Genomic DNA, 22,152 nt, shown 5'->3' with positions numbered 1-22,152 from the left:
TGTAATAAAATGTATTAACAGGTATATACAAGCCGGTAGCTAAGGCAGCTCCCGTGTCCAAGGAACAGCGTGCAGGACCGGAAGGCTCTCAGCGTCGTTGTCTCCTTTCTCCAAGGCTATGTACCAGCTTGGCTTCCAATCAGTTCAGTGGCGCTTATCCCTGGAGGAGAGGTTGGCCATAACTAAACACGTGGATAATCTTCGCTCCTTGTTTAAAGTCCTTTCCTTGGGCAAGGTGCAAGAGCCCGTGACAATATATATTTCGGTTTTCTTGAACCTGCCGAGCCTTAAAGATATGCGTGGCATCTAACAAAGGAATTTTCGCTGTTTTATGCTGCATCACTCCAACACGCTAAACACGGGCGTTTTTTTTTTTTTTGTAGCGTAAGCTATACACGGGCCGAGGTTGAGCAGTTTCTCGAGGACCTTGAAGGGCCGTGCTGCGCAAGCGCGAAGAGCATTGGATCGGATTCGATTGGTTTTAGATTTGGATTGGATTGGATGAAATTGGATTGTTTAAAATTCCAATCCAATGGAGTACGGGTGTGCAGTCTGCACATTCGTCAGTCTGCGCATTCCAGAGGAGTGACGTCATAGCCGCGGCACACGCACTGGCGCCGGCTCGTGCCCAGCTGTGCGCCTCGGTTGCGCAGTAGCGAAGTCTGACGCTGCGCCGGAGCCGCTTGATAGCCGTTTCGCATGGTTCCTGGAGAGCCGTGCTGCGCATGCGCGAGGAGCATTGACTGGACTGGACTGGACTGGACTGGACTGGTCTCGATTCGATTGGATTGGTTTGGAAATCGTTTTAGCAGCAGTAAGCATGATAATCAGCTAACCCTAGACAATCAGTAAACTTAAGAATAACCAGCTGAACATTCGCTCACGCTACGTTTATCCTGGCGTAGCCGAGCTAACCCACAGGTAATTTTTTTTTGCAGCACTCTCCTTTACCGCGAAGAACGGAATGAGAAGCGCCAGCCTGTCCCCTCCCACTCGCCATTTAGGGCGGGGACGTGCACACAGAAGCACCCAACATTAAAAGGGCTTCCAAGTGCTTCCGTTCCAAACAAGAAATGTCCTCGTAAGATTCCGCAACGTTGAAGTTTGCGTTCGCTGTCCCGGCCTGCTAGAGTAGGACGCCAAGAATTAATGGATGGACACGCTATAATGAATACTGGCACACTCCTATCTATCGCATCCTCTCCGAATTCCTGTTGGAGAGGGGGTCATTCGTGTCATTTTAAAATGTCTTTTCAGCGACCCTTGAAGCTCGAGATGCGGCAGGCGGGAGATATATTTCGAAACTACTTATACTACAACAGTCAGGCAAATGGTGCGTGTAATTTTTAGAGAACGCCTCCATCGTCAGCACTTCCGTGTTGCCTAACGTAAGTAAAGGGGCCTCACAGTGATCATGGCCAAGACAGATCGCTGTTGGCTTTCTAAACAAAGTGGGTAAAATTCAACCGATAAACTAACTCCCGCTGTGTAGGCCCAGTAGCAGTCCATGTATACGACAGCGGAATGCAGGATGATCTACGCCAGCGCGCGTTCTTGTTTTAGACTTCCTCGCTACTGGTGATGGGTGCATATTCTTTCCGTGTCGCAAGGCCGTGATGAATTGAGATGCCTCCTCCTTAAACAAGAGCCTTCCCTAAAACCGGCCCCTAAATTGCCCACTTACGCCGGGGCCTTGTTGGTGCGTCCCGGAGTGTCGGCGGAGCATGTAATTACCTTCTGTTCACACAGACCTTAAACGTGACTGCGGAGTTCAATTGCCGCTCGTTCGAGTTGGTTGACAGCGCTCCTTTCGTGGCCTGGGAGGCAGTGCAGAGGAGTGATTTTTATTCACTGCTGCGAGCGGAATTAAGGTTCCGGATGCACGGAGAAAGGCCAGACGCTGCAAGTCTAATGAACGCCTAAGAATAGCAATCGGGACGCGTTGTACCGGTTTTAGTCGCGAGGTGCCGGTCGCCTTATAATATGCGGGGAAGTCAGAGTTCATCGTCTGCTGTGAAGCTGCCTACACGTGTCAGATTGATAACTTGCCTGAGACACTGAGAGAATTAAAGGACCACCAAAGTTGTGCCCTTTATTAGGCCTCTTTCCCCTCCGTAATGAACACCTTAATTTGTTTTGTTGGCTTAATTAAAACAAATTCCTGCCGACAATTTAGGAACATATCTGAACTCCACGAGAGGCATCCCAACATGCATAAAATGTCAGCTGACAAGAATAGCCACGAAAAAATTTATTTAAAATTTCAAGTAAATATCATCGTTTCTTCTTGTTAAATGAGTGCAAGTTAGGCAATTTTTTATATCTTAAGTTATCACACTCATTTAAATGGTATAAGCTATGAAGTCGAGAGCATGACGGAAGCCCGTCTGGCCGGGAGGGTACATTAGGAACAAAAAAGAGGCGCCGACCAGTCCAAAGAAAACGTACTGACGTTTCGGCTTCCAGCACGGAAGCCTTTTTCACGATGAATGCATCACCAGAAGTGGGTCGTTTAAGTGAGCTTGAGTAATCGCTGCATAGCGCGTGCGTAGATCGGGTTTAGATTTCCGTCATTACGATTGATTGTGTTAGATGGGGTCTGAATGATTAGTGATTCCAGATGTAGCCGTGATGCTGTCACTTTTTCTCTTGCGACAATTCTTGCGTTGTCCCAATCAGTCTTGTGGTCGTTCACGACGGAGCGTTCGGCTAAAGCGTTGTTGCTGATGCTCTTATTCTTTACGTCACGGGCGGGCTGCTACAGACGATTCTTCTAATTCCCTGATTCCCCGGTATACACACCGCTGCAATCTGCGCAAGGTATCTCGTATACCACACCGGGGAAACGCTCCTTGGGCAAGCGGTCCTTGACTCTCACGAGCTCATGGCGCATCTTTTTGGCAGGAACGTGGGCCACCTGCACGTCATATTCCCGTAGGACACGTGCCAAACAATCACTTGTTCCTGGAAGGTAGGGTACAGGAGCTCGCTTCATGGGGGCAGGAGGTGCGTCCAATTAATTGTCCCCGTCGGGTCAGTTGGCGTTCCGTTGCGCTTATAAAGTGCCTGGGGTAACCGCAGCTAGCCAGGTCGTCCCGTACCTTTGCCGCATCCTCGGGCTTCGAGCACAATCTTTTAGCACTACTTAACCTCTGGCCCTGCCGAGACACGAGAACGTCCAGGAAGGGAAGTTTGCCATTGGCGTCCTCTTCTTACGTGAACTTAATGGCACGTTGCATACTGTTGAGGTGGGCCAGCAAGCTGTTCGCCGCGTCTTTCTCAGCTATCCTATAAGCTATCCTCGTTGTTTTGAAATTTGTGACAAATACGTCGGAGTTCTATAGGAAGACCTGCGAGTTTTAAAATGAAAAGCTTAGTTTTTAGGCAGCGACCTATTTGAGCACGAAATTCTCTTTTAGGCGTTGCCGCGTCGATCGGCAAACGCATAGACATGGAGCACAAAGTTAACCCAGAAAGAATATTGGATAAATCTAGCGGCATCTGTCGCGGGAGAAGAATCTGCTTGGCCGCCGGCGCTTGGCATTGATTTCACTGCGCAGCCTAGAACCATCAGATGCCGCCACCCTCCTCTACACCGCCGCAGCAACTCTGCGTTGCTTTCACAAATGAGTCTTTTTTGTGTTACTTTAACGCAGAAATATGGTTCTGTCTGTCTGTCCGTCTGCCTATCTGTCCTTCGATACAGCAACCCAAGCATAGTTAAAGCAGTTGTTGAACGTGACGTTTATATAGCCAAAGCCGTTCCCAGACATCTAGATCTGGAGGCTGCGTTCTTGCTTGTGAACATAGTTGAGCAAAAACAAAACATTACGCATATCTGAGGCACAACATCAATACATAAATGATATTTGCAGTGTTCCTTTACAAAAAAGTACATGGGTGTTTTATTTTAAATACGCTAATGTTTCCTGGGCAGCGATTACAAAAGAAATATTAACCGCTGCAGGAATGCGAACTACGGAACCATGGACGACAAAAAAGCCCTCCGCTGGCGTGCTTAAAATGAAGCATCCATGTATTCTTACATGAAGCAACACTGAAAATACCATTTACGTAGTGACGTTGGGCCTTAGATATGCGTAATGTTTTGTTTTTGCTCGACGAAAATCCACCATATTAACTGGTGTCCAGGCCACAAGAGGCTGGAGGGTAATAAGACGGCAAACCGGGTGGCGACAGACATAACGCACCGCGCCCTACTCGACCATCCATACCACTCCCCACCTCCGGAACGATACGGAGCACAGCTTGCCAAACTCAGACTGAGCCGGTAGACTTTTCCGTCTCTTCACAAACAGCTCAACACCCATGATTCGGAGACACTACTGTGAGTAAAAACCAATCCATTTATCCACAAGTCACACTTAGCACTGATGTTTCCGATTACATACAAGAGAACAGTGCCAGCACTGCAAAGAAAACGTCACACTTTGCCACGCAACCCGGCAGTGCCGCAGCATATGGCTTGTGGGCCTACTCTCTACGGGGTGCCAAGAAACGAGGCACACTGCGGTTGTGTACACGCTAACTATTTACTTGCATCGTCCTACTCGTTGTCGCCCGTCCGGGCTCAACCACACACACACCAAAACTGCCCTGCAGTCCAGAACCCGAGTCCTGCGCGCGTCCCTCTGCACGGTATCACCCCACACCGCTCTCCGTGTCCACCAGCGCCATCCCTCGGGCACCGACGTCTCCAAGTCTTGCGGCCCGGTGGCCGCACAGCTGGCGAGGAGGGCGAGGGAAGGCAGCTCGCGGCGAGGGGCTCCGAGCAACACCCTGTAGTCCAGAAGGTATCGTGCCAAGGCGCTTCCCACAGGCTCCAGCCTACTACCCTCCTCGAGACATGGGAGGCACTGCTGGCCAGCTCAACTTTCGAGGAGCAGGTAAATTTGTTTCGAAGAGCATGGCGGAGTGGGGCTGAATCTGAAGCTGTGGACTTGGGGCCCCCACCAACACGTTTCCTTGCAATATTGTCAACCACCCCCTTTATTTTTTCTGAAATAATGTTTTTTCTACTACGGTGCTGCGCTAAAAAGGACGGTGCCAGATCGCGCGGCTTTCTACCCGTCAGCGACCATTACAGTGGTCATGAAGTGCCTAGTGTAGATGCGAAGACATGCCCAGAAAACGCGAGGAAAATATACGATTACTTATGCGGCAGAGGCGCAGAAGGCTATCGTCTTGCGACGACATTTGCAGCGAAGCAAGCAGATACGAAGCCACTTTTTTGACTGATTGATTGATTGATTGATTGATTGATTGATTGATTGATTGATTGATTGATTGATTGATTGTAGGGTTTAACCCACCGATGCAACGCAGGCGATCAGGCGCGCCGTAGTGGAGGGCTCCGGGTTAACTTTGACCACCTGCCGGGAATCTTTAACGTGCGCCGAAATCTCGCACACACGGGCGTTTTTGCTTTTCGCCTCCACCAGAAAAGCCGCCGCGGCGGCCGGGAATCGCACTCGCGTCCTCGTGCTCAGCAGCGCAACGCCTTAGCCACTGAGCCACCGCGGAGGGTGAAGCCATTTTTCGTTGTTGTGACATTATCTGGTCTCTCTACCGCGCTAGCCGCAATGGGGCGTTTCGCCTCCTATCGTTATCGTTGCTCTATGGTCCAGCCCCGACTCTTGTGGTACCCGAGGAAATGCATAGTACATCCGGACACAAAGTTACGCACAGTTAAACCCGCTGCAATTAATTCTGAAACACCACCAGTCAGTCAGTGACACCTACTTGGCGAAGTTTAAAGAGCAGTTTTTATTGTGACTCTTTGTATATATAAACTATGAGAGAGAGAGAGAGAGAGAGAGAGAGAGAGAGAGAGAGAGAGAGAGAGAGAGAGAGAGAGAGAGAGAGACTCTGTTTTGTGAACTGCTGAGGTCGGTCCTGCTAGCGGCAGAGCTTGCTACGCCAGACGGAGATGGTTGCAGTGATGTGGTGTGAGTATTAAGTGCGAATGCACTTCTTAAGCGACCCTGAACCTGCGTCCACCGGCGATGTCCGCATAGCATACCCACGTGCGGGATTGGCCAGGAATCTCCTCGTCTTCCTTGGCAACGGGGGGAGATGGGCGCGCGCTGCCTGGCCGCTGACATGGCACATACCCACGTGGAGGATTGGCCAGGAATCGGGCGTGAGAAGGGCTAATGCACCCGCTTACAGGAGTAGTGACACGAAATTTCAAAGCTGAGATCCGCTCTAGCAATCAAGTACAACGACAACACAAATAGGTGTCTGTGAATAAATGCATCTTTCTTTCTTTGTAGTTGTGTGTGTGTGTGCGTGATCTCTCTTTCGCGAACATTACCGAACCGCGCAAATTCAACTCGTGCATTCGCACTTTCACATTCTTCCCCTCGGGGAAATGCGGGGAATTTTTATGGCATTGCGGGGGAAGCCGCGAGAAGGAACACAAGGATACCGTAAATGAGATTCAAGAACGGCCAGAAATAAATTCCAACGCTTTCATAAAATCAGCCCAAATCTCCTCTGTCAGTTGGTGTTCAACTAAAGACACCGACAAACCGTGGACTGTTTTGATTACTTGTCTATCCATCGCACCATCCCGCCAAAAATTGTGCTGATTTGAAATAAGTAACGTATGGTCTTCCAGGATTTTAACAACATACTTTGCGATTATCTGCTCAGAGCGATAGTTGTACGGAAGTAGGTTTTACAAGATGGTGATGGAGAAAGACGAAGCAGCTGCAGCGATTGCTGCTCACGAGTGACGACGAGCACCGATGATGATAATGTCATCGGTGCCGCGATGATCATTATAAAGATTTAACATATTCCCGGCCGCCACGAACGTTTGATCAGTCCACGTCCCTTGGGTACATCAAGCTCGTTCCTGTAAGATCCAGTAAGGCATTCGGACGATGAAACGAAACTGTCACTGTGGCCATCTTCAGAGCACGCGCCGAGTCTGGTGATGCAGTGCGCGTAGCCAGGTGAAAATCCGTAGCCCGTCTTCGACAGTCTTGAACTTCGATGCGAGTTCTTCACGTTTCTTCGCTGCCATCTCAAAACAGTGTCTTGAAGGCTGCCCCTTCTTTCTGAAGCTCTGGACTCTAGTAATTAGATTGTCGTTGTCAGGTGCTTTGTTCTTCAAATGGTGTCTGTAGTGTATTGATTTCTTTAGAATGCATTGCCGACTACGGGCCGCGGCAATCTTCCTTCCATATCTTACAACGACGTCTTCCTCCCGCTCATCAATTTTGTGTATCGCTGGTATGTAGGACGATAATATGTGTGTCCCATCTTACCCTTTCAACATTGCCAGTGGAACATTCATAACCTCATGTTCGAGGAATTCGCCATACCCAGCTTCTGCCAACGTCATTGGAGTCGATGAGCCAGTTATCGTACTCTCGGTCACATTGGCGCACTCTTCAAGTTCACACGAATGTAGGGCACTTTCCGCTTGATGTTCACAGGTAGCCAACGAAGGGGTAAAATTCTGACGTTCTCTCTGAGCAAAGAAATCTGACAGAGGAGTACTTTCTGGCAAGAAGGCTGGTTCACCAAGGGTTTTAAAATCAGGTGTGCCGTAGCATAGTTCCGTAAGTGCAAGAAACTCATTGAAGTTTTAATACAATTTATCGATGATCTCGCACTGTTCGATGGTTTCAGGTTTCGTGTCTTTCAATCGGTAGTATAATCGGATCATTACAAGCGCGATTTCGTCTTCATAGTCAATGTTGGTAGCAAATTCCTGTGTCCGATGTCAATCAACTGTTCGATTTCTTCATTCAAAAATCTCAATTCAACTTCAGCTTTTGTTAGCTGGCGCAGAAAGCTCGTCAACACGTCGCGAACATCACTGATCTGTATGGGCAAGTCTCACGTTGCTTTAGCGTCTCGGGACAGTCCTCGAGCGATTAACTGCGCTTTTTCCCTTTGCATATGCAGTTCGTGAAGGCGGATCGTTTGCAGTGGAATACTTTGTTCGTGCGTCAAAGGTGCAGAGACTTCCATTGCGCGATGAGCAGCGGAGTTCTCCTGCCCGTTTAGAATATCGCTGCCAAAGGTCATCGGGGAAAATCGTCGCAGGTGAGGAGACGCCGTCGTCCCGTCCGCCCATCGCGTTATTCGGCTTTGGGTAGCACCACCGTCAATCTGTCCATCACCAGAGTCCGTCGTCGGTATCTAGCGGTCCTCCTTCTAATAGGCGAAAGTTCGGATGATTCCGAATCGCAGAGGGCCTTATTCCCGGGTTTATCGGCACCATTTTCACAAGATGGTGGATGGAGAAAGACGAAGCAGCTGGAACGAGGGCTGCTCACGAGTGACGACGAGCACCGATGATGATAATGTCATAGGTGCCGCGATGATCATGATAAGATTTAACATAGGTGATTTACGCTTATAAACCGTAACAACAGTGCCGCGTCCATATTGGGGTAATGAAATGTGCCCACGAAGAGTGTCGAAAAAAATTTGATGGATAAAGAGACCTCCACTGGCGTGTCGCTTCAGAAGTGCTGTCGGTAATACGTCGGCGCCACCGCCTTTGAACTTAACACACGCCGCCCTTGTTGAACGAGCACCTACTTTGGAGGGAATATGAATAAACACGAACAATTACACCAGTTGCGACGTGATTTCTTGCGTTTATGATGAACACCGAGTAAAAATTGGCTGCGTATTTGCTCGTTTCGTCGCAAATGTCGTCAAAAGACGATAGTCTTTTTCGACATTTGCCAAGTAAATGCCTCCCTCCGCTTTCCCGCTCACCTCTCATGGTGTTCCTATTCCGTCGCACTCCTCCCAAGGTAAACACGCTAAAGGTTTGCTCGAGTCGATTTAAATTTACCGCGTTCCCCTGCTCCAGGCCGGGTGCCTCGATGCCAGCGCCGCCGTACGGTGGAGGCGCGCGTGATTCGAAGTGCCCTACTAGAACGTTTATAGAACCCCGTTGCCCTACTCCAAGTGCGTTCCAAGCAGAACGTGGAACGTATCTAGTGGAACCTTTTGTTGCTGTTGCCGTTTGATTTCTTTAAATGCCGCCAGAAGCTACAGTGGCGCGGGCGACAGCAGGCGACGGAGTGATTTTTTTTTCTGCAGTGAATGTAGTATTTCATTTCGCAAAAACCAAGCATCCATGAATCTTTTATTAAAGGAGCACTGCAAATATCACTCATGTATTGATTTCCTGCCTTATATTTCTGAAATGTCTTGGTCTTGTTCAACAATGTTGACAAGTATGAACATTAAAACTGGACTTAGACGTTTAGATTTGGCTGTAAGTATATAAGACTATTGCGAAGGTTACGTTTCTCTTTGACCGGCTGGCTAAAAGACTATCGTCTTTAAAAAACTCATTTCAATCGTTTGTCATCTGCCGAAAGTACCACGAAGTTGTCTTCCATTGTTATCACTTGTATTTTGGTTTCTGTGCTCCCCCTAAAGAACCCCGAAATTTCTGTGGTGGGCTTGTAAGGAAGTCGTCAATGGTATAAATGATGAGCTTGCAATTTGCACCTGACAGTGCCGCGACTGTGATAATTAACTGATTGTTTGGCTTTTGCGGTGCCTTTCAAAGACGATAGTCTTTTGTGGGCTACTGAAACCCAGAAATTTTGGTCTGTCGGTCTGTCCGTGATTCGATTCAGCCAGCCGGCCAAAGTAAAGTTGGTATTGCGCAATAGTCTTATATACTCACAACCAAACGTAAACGCCTAAGCCCGGTTAATGTGTTCATACTTCTCAACTTTGTTGAACAAGTACAAGACCTTACGCAAATATAAAACAGGAAATTAGTACACAAGGAATATTTACAGTGTTCCTTTATAAAAAAATTCATGGATGCTTGGTTTTTCGATAGAAAATGATATACATCTACTGCACGAAACCGCCGCCTCCTGGCGGCGGCGACAGCAACGAAAGGTTCCACTAGCTAGGTTCCACGTTCTGCTTGGAACGCACGCGGTGCACTGCGACGCGGTTCTATAAACCTTGTAGTCGGCCGCCTCCATTCACGAGCGTCTCCGCCGTACTGCAGCGCTGGCATCGAGGAACCCGGCCTGTATCAGTGGAACGCGGTAAATTCAAATCGCCTTGAGCAAACCTTTAGTATGTTTACCTTGGGATGAGCGCGAATGTACAGGAACGTCGTAAGAGGTGAACGGGAAAGCAAATGGGAGCATTTTCTTGGCAAATGTCTACAAAGACTATCGTCTTTTGACGACATTTGCAACGAAAGGAGCAGATACGCGGCCAATTTTTTTCTTTGCGTTTCATGCGCACAATATTACTAGAACCGCACGTATTTTTGTTTTCTTTTTTTATAAGCAACTGGTACAAATCTGTCCACGCAAGTTGTACCAATGCTTTTAAACCTCCGCCCCAACTATTCAACTACCTTTGGCCTGGAGCGTTCCAGAAAGTTCAAAACAGAAGTATCATACCCTCATCCGTCACCTTTTACCGGCACTGGTTGTTTAAGCTCGAAGTCAGCAGAATTATTGAACGAAGAAGAACGTATTTGCACTGAAGTCCTCTTATGGCTATCGTGAGATGATAGCCTGATGTAATCTGTAGTATTACTGTGCACAAACGCCAAATACAATATTTATCGTGTTACAAGTGTTACCATTGTGTATTCTTACTATTTTTCTTTATGAAAAATGGCACTTATTAATGATGTCTTGGCATTCATAGCGGATACTTGACACGGCTTTTAATCATTGCTTGCAAAATAAAGTCGCCGGCTAAGTTTCCCGAGTGGGACTATTTACACGGGTTGCAGAGAAAACCGATGCTGGCATTGCAGTAATTAGTAAACTTTTTCGTTCGTTAGTTCGTTCATTCGTTCGTTCGTTCGCTCATTTGTTTGTTTGTAGAGCAGTATTTTTCCTCGCAAAAGGAAGCAATGCCTTTTTATATCCCCCACGACGTGGCATCCGTAAGCTAATCGGAATTCAAAGGTAATGCCAATAAAGTGCCAGGGGTATGCCATTATAGTTTGCTCAGGAAACTTTCGTTCTTCGCTGTCGCCTATTTTTGGGCGTAATAGTATTCATTTTTGAACAAGCTCGGCACAGCTTCTCTTCCTGAAGCCTACTTCAACCCTAAGTTCATTTGGCAGTGCACAGCTATGAGAATGGCTGCGATGGTACATATCAAATAGGCGAAAAAATACGCCATGTTTGACCCGTACGGAATTTTCAAAAATATACAGCGCTTCTATTTTGTTTACGAGAAGGGATGCGTGAATGTAGTGCACAGGACGCTGAGAGGAAAAGAAATGACACCGTTTTTCGTCTTGTTTGTTTTTCATGACGCCCTTTTTGCTGCGTTCACGATGACCTAATCGACGTACACGGAGCAGCTGACCGAGCCTGAAGCAAATGTACGTCTGAAGTTTCTATTAGCCGTTTGTAAGAAGTGCTTTTAATGGTAGACTAAAAACAACATCTACTTATCCGTTCAGCAGCTTAGCCGGCTACCGCCACCCCCCTTTCAGCTTGGTTCGAGAGAAGAGCCGTAACTCGTGCACTGCAGCTACTGAAACAAAGTCCCCTCGCTTTTAGCCACCAGAAGCAATATTATACCCATGCATAGTTAATACGCAATTCAGCCGAATTATCTTAGTACATGCACGGGAGACGTGGCTGTATTCGAATTTTGAGAGCGGTGCTTGGTCACCGCCGTACAGCTGTGCGCGGTTGACGCCGATGTCAACATGTCAAAATACGAACCGCAGTCGAAGTGAGTTACGCGGTAGTTGACTGCATTTCGTCGCTGCACAGACACTCACTGCACTTGACATAAACAAGCTTGAACCATCTCTTGTAGTAAATACTCTTTCAGACACTGGTACCGACCTACGCTTCGCGTCGTTTGAACAACAGTCGCTGGATATTTCTCATGCCTTTTTTAACATAAGCGGTGGTACTGCTCGCTCGGAAACACTGCGTCCCTTCTCTGGGAAAATAATGACGGCACCGCCAGCGACATCGGGCACTTCCGCTTCACTTGAGAACAATAACACGCGGCCGCTGCGGGTTCAGTTGGGCGGCTAATGGCGCCCGCTCCAGACTGGTTCGCACACGCTAGCCTTATAGGTCGACGATCTTGCTTTTGCTTCGGCGGACGCGGCTATCGCGCCTCTTCTGCAACTGTCCAAAGCCACGATTGTGTCAGTTGGGAAGTGTACTACATCTGGCCCCCAGAATGGCGTAGGGTCAGCTTAGCCGCAATGGAAATCGCACTTCTCTGGGCTCCGTTCTTTGCTGATTGGAATCTTTTAATGAGCACGGCACTCTGTGGCCTCTCTACACTCATCTGGTGAGGGAAAGCAGATGGGAGTTCGCGCCGACGACATTTCAAAGCATAAAAAAATAAAGGTTTGATTTTTATTATGGATCCGGAAGTAGTAATTTTACATAGGCTCAACTTTCCTTTCTGGCTCGTCTAAACCAGCAGTCATTGTAAGTCAATTGGTGATGGCCACCTTTATGGCGATGCGCTTGTGACGTTTCTAGGGACGTGACATCATCTTGTGACGTTATCAAGCGCTTGCGACGTTATCCTCTCCTGTCTTGTTCTTGCTCCGCGGGCTAGACTGATCTTTCTTGTTGCTTCATATCTAATGATGGCGTTACACTAGTCATACAGAGCTGTTGGCAGGCAAAAGCTCACTTGATGCCCCATTTAACAACCATCAAAATGACGAGATAGGCTTTACCAGTGTATCAAAGGTATTCCTACTTGATGCCAAAAAAAAAACGGAAACTATTAATGGAAAACGAAACAAATTTGCGAATATTACCCACAAAAAAAAATCATTCTATTCACCTAGGAAATCTGCAATTAGTCTGACAAAAGTGGTTCCAGGCTTAATGGTGTACACATGTCTAATTACGTGAACTGGCGTAACGAGATGGAAAATGGGGGCTTTGTGTCGTACACAAAGCTGTGTTTTTTTTAGCAAAGGAGCGAACCACAACCAAGGACGTCAAGTTATTGGCTAGCAAAACTTTTATTCATTTTGTTTTGGAATAGCCGGCAGTATTTTCGAGCACTAATCAAAAAGGCCTAAACACTAAACTAAAAGGAACCCGAACACTCGCCGCCCGATTAATATGTTGTAGGTAAAAGAAATGAAAGACTCGGTTACCGAAATGAATGATCATGCTGTTCGAAAATATTAGAAATTGCGCTGAAGAGGAACAGCGTAATATTTATATTTGCAATTGTATTGCGCCATTTAGAGGTCGATAATGTAAGCACAGTCAGGAGCAAAAGTCTCGATTCTACGTACAGCACCATTCTGCCTTATTGCGGACTACGCGTGAGTCAGTTTGGGGCAGAAAACAAACAGGTGTACAGTTAAGATGTGTAGCTTAAAGGGAAATGTGAACAGTTAATTTAAGAAGGTTCGCACTCGTTTGGGAGCGATGCGCTGCCCTTCGGCTGCTGCTCGCGTGGAATCTAGACTTTTTCCGGGCAGTACGTAACACAGTAACAAATTAACTCACCGTGCTGTCGTCAGACCTTACGTTACAGGCACAAGCATCTTTCGTTAACTGGTTTTTCCAGGTGTCATATAAGAACTCCCCTAACTCCCTGTAGTGTTTATGAATCGAACGATGAGCATGGGTTTGAACTATTCTAGATCATTATGTTCCTTGAATCCTTGTAATGAATACCGCGGCAGTTCTCATTTTATTAATTTCACGTGGTGTATTTTGAAGTTCGATGGTTCTTCAGAACTTCTTCGGTGTCAGGTTTTTTTTCCTTTTGTATTTCCTCTCTCTAATGACCCTGAAAAGAGGGTTAACGGTATAAAATAAACTATTTGCCCATTTATGCAGTGCCGTATCAATGTTAATGCAACCATGACGTCACGACACAGCCATCTAAAGTTGTGGGTATTAAGTGTTAGTGAATGCTGATTTGTAAGTGAAGTGGTCGTCTTTGACAACGGATATTTATCATTAAGAGAAGAAAATGACGTGGCCTAGTTACAGCAGGTGAAGGGAAGTTGTTTGCCTTTGTAAATGTCCTCTATATATAGTCACATGACACTCCTCAATGAAATTTCAGTTAGTTGGGTAGCCCGAAACGTAAATGAGAACAAAATACTAATAACGTTGAGGGAACTTATTGATACGAAAGTATTTTAGTATTGATGTTCGGTAAAAATCAGCTTTTGCTCAAATCGACATTACACTAGCACAGCGCGATATGGTTCAAAGACGAATCTGAAAACTGTAAAACATACGTACTCGTAATGGCCAACGTATACCAAGTGAATTAAAATTGAGAAAACAAACCTAAGAGGACCGCATGTTATGCTTTGCTGTGTGTTGGTGTGGACACTTTTTCTTAAGTATGGCCAGAGTCCTTCAATGCTTTACTGGTCACGAAACTGCTCCGTAACTCAATGGGACAGCTTCATATGCTGCGTTTGGCCGCCGCGCGGTGGCGCCACCCTCTCACTGGGGTCACTCCTCGGGCGGCGTTGCGCTGGCTCGAACGGCGGAGCCGCGGCGAGTTGTGTTTGTTTTGTGTGGGAAAAAAGTGTAACGTGCATATCGCGCTCTTGTGATGCGACTTAAGTAGTGCAACGATGATGCCGAACATGTGTTGCGTCCCGGGATGTCGTTCCTTGTACAACGATACCACAGAAAATGTTTCCTTGTTCTGTTGACCGAACGACGGGCAGCTGTGTGAGAAATGGAGAGATTGCCATTCCAAGGCAAGCAACGGGAGATTTCAGCTTCGATTATAAGTGTGCGACAGTGTGTGGAAATGCACTGTGTGTGATCTAGAACGGAAAAAGCAATGTACCCTTTGGAGAGCATCGTGAACCTAGAATTGTACAAGGCGAACTTAAAGCCGGATTTTTGTCATATCAGGTTGTAGCGGTGCTTCATTACCTGTTTGCAAACTTGTATTACCTTTCGTTGAGGCTCGCGTGTAAAAAAAGCTTTGGGACGTCCTTGTGCTTTTACTTTTCATATTTCCGCGAATTATCCCTTAGGGTTTGTTTTGTTTGTTTTGTAACCGCGCTTGGTCGATTTCGGTTTCTTATCTGGTGTTTCAACCGGAGCGCTCTTTCGCTCTTTTTGTCATACGTCCCGTCGGGCAATATTTTTGATATGGAAAGGGTGCCACCTTGTCGCTAACTTGATTTTTTGTTTCTTCGACAATGTTGTCGATCCTATTTCCAGGGATCTGAAATTAATAACGTTCCAAGAGTAATGCATGCATAGCAAACGCCGCGCAACTCACTTTAACGACGTTCATCTGTGCACGTCACACTGCGGACTGCTTCTTCGACGTTTGTGTTTCATTCTAGTCTTTTGTAGTGCAGAAGATCGCTACCTCACAGCGTTCAGAAAAGCTTTGCATCGTTCTTGGCTACCAGGCAATATTCTGTTTCCTCCGTGTGCTGCACATCGCAGCGCGAAAAAATAAATTTTTGTACGCTGGACCACGCTCTTTTGTCTCCCTTCGTAACATTGAAATTTTTTGTTGCGTGTGATAAAATTAGTTTCATTGTTCTTATTTCGCCTCCTTGTTTTGCAAGAATTGCAAAGCGTGGAAGCAGAAAGATACACGGTGCAACATGTATGTCTCTTCGTTTTGATCCTCCGCGTTTCTGCAGCGTTTTTATATGTTCTGAAGTATGTACCCACTCATCGAAACGACAATACTATTGAGCTATCTCTTTTAGAGTTCTGTGCATTCCAGAGCAATCAACAGATTCATTAAGCGTAGTCTGAACGACGCGTACTTGGTTTCTTTCTTTTTTTTTTATTGTGTTATCGATAGGCCCGCAGCAGTCCGTGACTACACAGCTACCGCATGTGTGGTATTTACAACTTTGCTTTAAGAAAACAAGCAATAGAGATTTAAAAATCCGTAAACACGACGGCGCTGCGCTTGTGCCAGAGCACACAGAAGCCGTTGCCGTTCGCGGCCGAAGTCTACGGTAACTTCGAAAAATAAAAGCCCATTGAAGGCAGGTGATAAACACAATAACTGGACTATTCATTGCTAACTACTACGGAAAAAAAAACTTAATCAGTGCGCAGACACCAAAAGCAGCGAGCGTTTGCACGCCAAGAGCTGGCCAATACGCCGCACGCGCGGCGGCTGGATGACCTTCGTGCGGCGGTGGCGCCTGTACTGGCGCGCGCGGTCCCTATATGAAGCGAGCGCCGAAGTTTCGTGACCAGTAAAGCATTGAAGGACTCTGGTATGGCTGACGCAGAACGCACAAAAGGATGCAAAATTGATTCCTTATATACAGTAGAATCTCGATAAACGGATATCGCCTAAACGGAATTGCCGTTAAAGGGAACAGTAGCCTGTAAGTTGGTTGGTTTTGTATTGAGATAACGTAAAAAACTCCCGGTAATCGGAACAAAAATTTACGCGTCACCGTGTAAATGGAACTAGAAATTGAACTTTTTGTGAAACCCATTGGCAGAAGAATCAGTTTTTTGCGGTTCCGGCTGTTTCGTTTTTTTTTCCTCCTCCAGGTTTTTTTTAGCCTCATTGGCCTCGTAAGCCTCGTCTCGTTAGTGGTCAGCTGTGTTAGCGCAATGAATGCAACATCGCAGTTCTTGTTCCAGTCGCTCGATCTCGATTCAAGACGCCGAGGTTACAGGGCTCAGCTCCGGCCCCCTTGTTCGTGCCATCGCGGTGCTATTCGCGCTTCATTACGGCGTTGCCGTCTTCTAAATTCGGTGGCTCGTAAGCACTCGCGAAGTTGAGACCTCTGTCCTCCGTGGAGATGCAGTTGCAAGGACTCAAACAAAAATAATTGATGTATTTTGTAGTGCACAACGACTGATTATTGCCAAATCAACTTTGGGAGTGTTGTACCTTGGACTCCTGTAATTTTCTTGCTTTCCCAAAAACTATCAGCTATAGTCACCCTCTAGTGCTTAGAGTTCCATGAAATGGTATTAAGAGTGTGTACGCTTATAAATTTCACTTTCACATATTTATCTCAGTAAACGAAACTCCTGTTAAACGGAACTAATTTTTTCGGCCCCTTGAAGTTCCGTTTATCGAGAGTCTAGTGTAATCAGAAATAGTATTGGTCATTTCGCTCGCATACCTCAGTACAGACAAACCAATTTGTCCAGTGCTCGCATCGGATGACTTACGATGCCTTTTCTTCTCTGCTGCAGAGCCGAAGACGCATTGTCCGAGTTTCGAGTGCCCGACAGAGCTGGGATGCAGCGTGACCCGCGAGAGGTATACCGGCTGCCCCCACTGCCAGTGCGGACACATCAACAGTGCCACCGTCAGCGACGACCGAGAGCGCAGGAAACCATGTACAAAGCGTATTCTTCTTCCCCTTAGTGAATTTTTGGTCTTTTATATCTATAGCTTTGCTGGTTTATGGCCTTCTGATATTACCCAGTGATAGACAAAGCGATTTCTCCTGTGAGGAAGTACAGTGAATGCCGCTGTTTTAAAGGGGCCATGCCGACAACGTGCAAGTTTGGTGCATTTGAAAGGTTGCCTCCTTAGAATAACAGTGACATCACCTTTAACGATGGTACGAAGAGCGCTACGGATGGCCGTAAGTTCTGTAGCCGCGAAAGTTTTAGGATTGGCTATTTTGAATGTGCTTGACAGTGACATTCATGGTGCAATAGCAGCGCTGGCACAACCTGACGATGTTACCAAGCCACCGGTGTACATATGGGTTCGGTCACTATGTTTCGTGCAGGTACGTCAAAGTTAGGTGCTGCAGGGCCGGTATTGGAAGATCACGTTTTTTCTTTACTCCTGGAATATCTAGGCGCACTCGGGGCGGCATCACACACCACAGCGGAAGGAGCGGTCGCACAGCCGGCGTATAGTTCGATGAGATGATGGTGTTGTGGGCAGCTACTACTCTTGCGAACGACGCCCGGGGAAGGATCGCGGGTATACCCGCGAGGTGATGATCAGGCAGGCGGGCGAGGTACCTGATATGTGTCCTAAGTATCTCAATTTCCAAAAAGGTTGCCAAAGGGTGATTGCGAGCCAAGGCAATGGTCGGTGCTGTGGATGCACACCATGGTAGGACGAGACAGGTTCGCAGGTCCTGAGCTTGTATACCCTGAAGTGACCGAGTAGTTGTGCGGCACGCTCCAGAAATGACAGGAGCACTGTACCACAGACAGTCCAAGAACAGTGAGTTGTAGAGCTGTAACATCGACCTCATTGGCAAAGTTCATGCCGGAGATGGGCTGTCTTTTGTGATTCGAAGCCTGCACATCAGTCACTCCATTCAGACGTGTACCGTGAACATGAACGTGTTCGTGTACGTGAACAGCTACTGACAGAAATAAGAGTGGTGTACGACCGTGCTGCCCAGGCGGGTCATGATGTTACCCTGCAGTGGCTTCCCAGCCACTCCGGAATTGTCGGCAACGAAAGTGCGGACGCTGCCGCCCGGCTGGCGCATCAAGCAGTGACGATTGTACTCATTCCATTTTCTAGGATGGACGCAGCTGGGGCCCTCTGCATACTTGGCCGGGAAAAAACAATCTCTCAATGGTCAACGGAAGCGTTCACATGTGCACGTATTGGTGAACTTGACTCGCACGTGCAACGTCCCCTTTCACTAAGCCTTCCACGGTCTGACGCAACTCTTCTTTGCCGTCTCTGGCTGGGGGTGGCATTCGGAAATGCTTACTCATAGTTAATAGGAATGGCAGAAAAAGAGGAGTGTGAAACGTGCGGCACGCCGGAGACGATACGCCATGTTTTATGCAAGTGTCCACGCTACTCGCCTGAAAGAAATAAGCTGTCGTCAGCACTGAGGAACCTAGACTCTCGGCGGCCATTTTGGGAGGACAAGGTTCTGTGTCACTGGTGACAGTGTTTGACAGTAGGTGACAGTGTTTTGGTGCGGGATATGAACTTTGTGACCATGGTCAAGACGTTAAGATATGAAACGTGCGGGTTGTATCCAGCGTGATTTGAGTACATGGTAATTACGATACACTTTCCGAAATAGGCACAGACGGGACAGTTTTCTACGTGTACATAACAAAGTTGCAGGATATGGAAGAAGAGAAAAAAATGTAGAATGAATGAAAAAATGTGAAAACAATTAGTGGGAAATGCCCGAATGCATTGTCGCAACTAACTACAGTCCCTTGTTTGAACTCAGCAACAGTTGCTTCTCGATGTTGGAGTCAGAAAGATCAACCCATTTTTTCGTCAACACTTCGTTGGCAATGCGGAAGAGCTGTTCCACGGAAGCGCTTGAGGATACTGACGTGTTGAACCTGAAGAAAAGTTTGTTCAGGCCTTCGAAGTTCTTCATCTGTGACAGCGGGTAGTCAACTGGTACCAGGAGGTACCGCGACAGCTCATCCTGTGCCTCGGCTGGAAGGGTTTGCTGCCCAAAGGAAAAGAAAATCCTCGGACGCGGACGAGGTGGCAAGATATGTGCTGTATGGCTCGGTCACCGCAGCCAGCTCTGTCTTTAGGTCGTTGGTCGCTTTGTCTCGCATAGAACTGTCTGGCATCCATGACAGCTTAAACCTTGGGGTTAAGCAACTGGCGACAACGAGCTCCCGCTTTCCTTTGAGTGGTCCAAACCTGCTATACCGAACAATTCCTGCTGACCCGGTGACCCTTCAGTCCCGGTGACCCTTCGAATGACCTCACAGCGAGAGCAACTCTCTCGACAACGACACACCCGCGGCTCGCGCGCACTAATGCGGTAATTACCCCTGACAATATAGGTGGTTTCACAATGTACCTGCAGCGCCGCTCGGAATTAGAAACCTTTCTCGGGCAGGGAACAATACTATCTGCCAGAAGTGTATCCTGGCCTCCCCAGACAAACGATGAAAGGTGAAAGGAATTCTCCCGGCTGCGCTATTCACTCGTCAAACGCCGGGTAAGCTCGTCCGGCATGAAAGCAAGCACAAGCTGCGGCCCGCTGCCTGGTTATTCTTCTGCCTTTGACCTTCGAGGAAGCATGTTCTGCTGAAGGGCGGGCAAATTGGACAGCTGATAGGAAGAGAAACACAGTAGCGACTTGTGGAGTTTTGTACTCGAGCCTTGGCATCAAGAACAGCCTATTCCTAGCGATGTAATGTTTGCAGAAGGAACGCCGTTCCTGCCGTTCCTTCAAAAACCTAACGAGTTACCGTTCAAGTTCCACCTACACTTAATGAAACGGTGACGTTCCTCCGTTCCTCCAAAAAGGAAGTAGTTCAAGGGACGCCGTTCCTTGGAACGCCCTTCCGTACAATACTGCATTCACCCCCACCTGGTGTAGCACGTTATGCGGCTAGCCTGGCTGACCTCGCCTGCCCATTAAAGATGTTTCCTTCTTTCTCTCTCTCTCTCTCTTGCTCTAGGACTCTGAATGAATGAATTAAGTTATTGTTAACAAGGAAGAGCACCAGCGGGCGTAGTTTATCTCACCTAAGGGTGGACACCGGAACGGCGGCTGGTGTGGGGTGTGTGGGGAATGGGGAACACAGTTGTACAGGAAAGGCAGGATATGGAGAAGGAGAGGATACATATGAACATATATGCAGTTGTAACAGGACGTTTATGTAGAATACATACAAGGTAAACGCTAAACCTCGAAGGCAAATCACACACACACACACACACACACATACACACACACACGCACATGTACACACACACACACACACACACACACGCACACGCGCGCGCGCACGCACGCACGCACGCACGCACGCACGCACGCACGCACGCACACACACACACACACACACACACAAAACGGCCACAGTTTAGTTTAGATGGTGAGTAAACACAGAGCCGGGAGGAATCCTGAGGCGTCCAGGCGTCCCCAGGGCCTCATGGACTCCGTCCCGCTCTCTGGCACTGCCTAGCAGCTGGGCAGTGCCAGAGAGCGGGGCACTGGGGGCACTCCAGGACGACATGAGGAAGGGCCTGGACAGCCGTCCGGCAGTGCTGGCATGAAGGGTCGTCGACGAGCTCCAGGTGGTGTTTTCGCTCGGCCGTCCACGCACACCCCAGGCGGACGCGCAGGACAGCCGAGCATTGCTGTCAGGGCATCCGTGTGGCCCGCACGGCTGGTGAGGTCTCTCCAACGGCCAACCTCGGGTCAGGGTGCTGGTCCCGTACATGGCGCTGGATCAGCTGGCGGGCATCATCCGCAGCTGCCTGGGCTGCCGTGGGGGAAGGGGGCAGCTCGTAGGCGTCGGCGGTCAGTTCGTCGGCCCTCTCGTTGCCCTCCAGCCCAATGTGGCCTGGAAACCACTGCAGCCGCATGCGAGTTCCCCGCTGAGCCAGCCATGCCATCTTGTCCCGCACGGCCCGCACCAGGAGGAAGAGCGGGCCGCCCTCCTGGATCCCAAGTAGGGCCACTCGAGAATCCCACAGCACGGCGGAGCGCTCGGGGGGGCGGCTCTAGCTCCAGTAGAAGGTCCAGGCCAAGGTTTACGCCCACCATTTCGGCCGTGGCGGATGATATGACGTAGGGCAGCCCGGTCTGCCTGGTGGCCTCCCCGAGCACTGCCGCCGCCGTGGCCGAACCCTGCTGCTGCCGCACGGAACCATCCGTGTATACCAGGGTGTGGCCCTCCAGGTCGCCTCTCATGACGCCCCGGACCAGCTGCAGCTGCCCGCAGTGCGACGTCCGCCGCTTGCTGCGCAGGCCCGGTATGTCAATGTGCACCAAGGCCTCCAGGGAAGGGGGGCAGCTGGAGGGGGGGTGTGCTTCCACGGGGGCCACCACCTCCCTTTACACGGCCAACATGCGCCCCATGAGCGAGTGGCGGTGTGTGCGCAGCCGCTGTAGCAGGGAGCTGCCTCCCTCAGCCAGCCGCCGCCGGTCAATGTGGCCCAGGGCGCGCTGGTCCGCCGTCATTTGGAGCGTCCATGCCCCCGCCTCAGCTAGCGTCTTCGCACACTGGGAGCCTCGATGCAGGCCAAGGCAGGTGCGGATGCCCTTGCGGTGTTCACCCTCCAGCTGCCACCAGCTGGGCTTGCGCAGGGTGACCAGTGGTAGCCCGTACATGAGCAGTCCCACTGCCGCAACATTGTAGAGCCGCAGGGCTGTTCCCTGCGAGCAGCCGCGGTCTCAGGCGGCCATCTTTCGCGCGGCCGTGGTGGCCATCTGTGCTCTGGCTCGGA

At 48.7% G+C, this 22,152-nt stretch overlaps 1 protein-coding gene across 2 annotated transcripts in view; it reads left to right on the top strand.

Moving 5' to 3' along the window:
• Window positions 1-22,152, top strand: part of LOC144166357 (uncharacterized) — a 131,987-nt gene that overhangs the window by 98,355 nt on the left and 11,480 nt on the right. For both annotated transcript variants that reach the window (XM_077695879.1, XM_077695878.1), the window contains exon 2: window positions 17,190-17,336. In XM_077695879.1, coding sequence (XP_077552005.1) covers window positions 17,190-17,336 — 147 coding nt within the window. The remainder of the gene's footprint in view (window positions 1-17,189; window positions 17,337-22,152) is intronic.

The sequence above is a fragment of the Haemaphysalis longicornis genome, unplaced genomic scaffold (genome assembly GCF_048455015.1).
Source record: "Haemaphysalis longicornis isolate Haplotype H1 unplaced genomic scaffold, Haemaphysalis longicornis Haplotype H1 scaffold_17, whole genome shotgun sequence".
NCBI lineage: Eukaryota > Metazoa > Arthropoda > Arachnida > Ixodida > Ixodidae > Haemaphysalis > Haemaphysalis longicornis.
The sequence above is the reverse complement of the archived record's forward strand: the minus strand, read 5'-3'. Positions and strand labels throughout refer to the sequence as shown.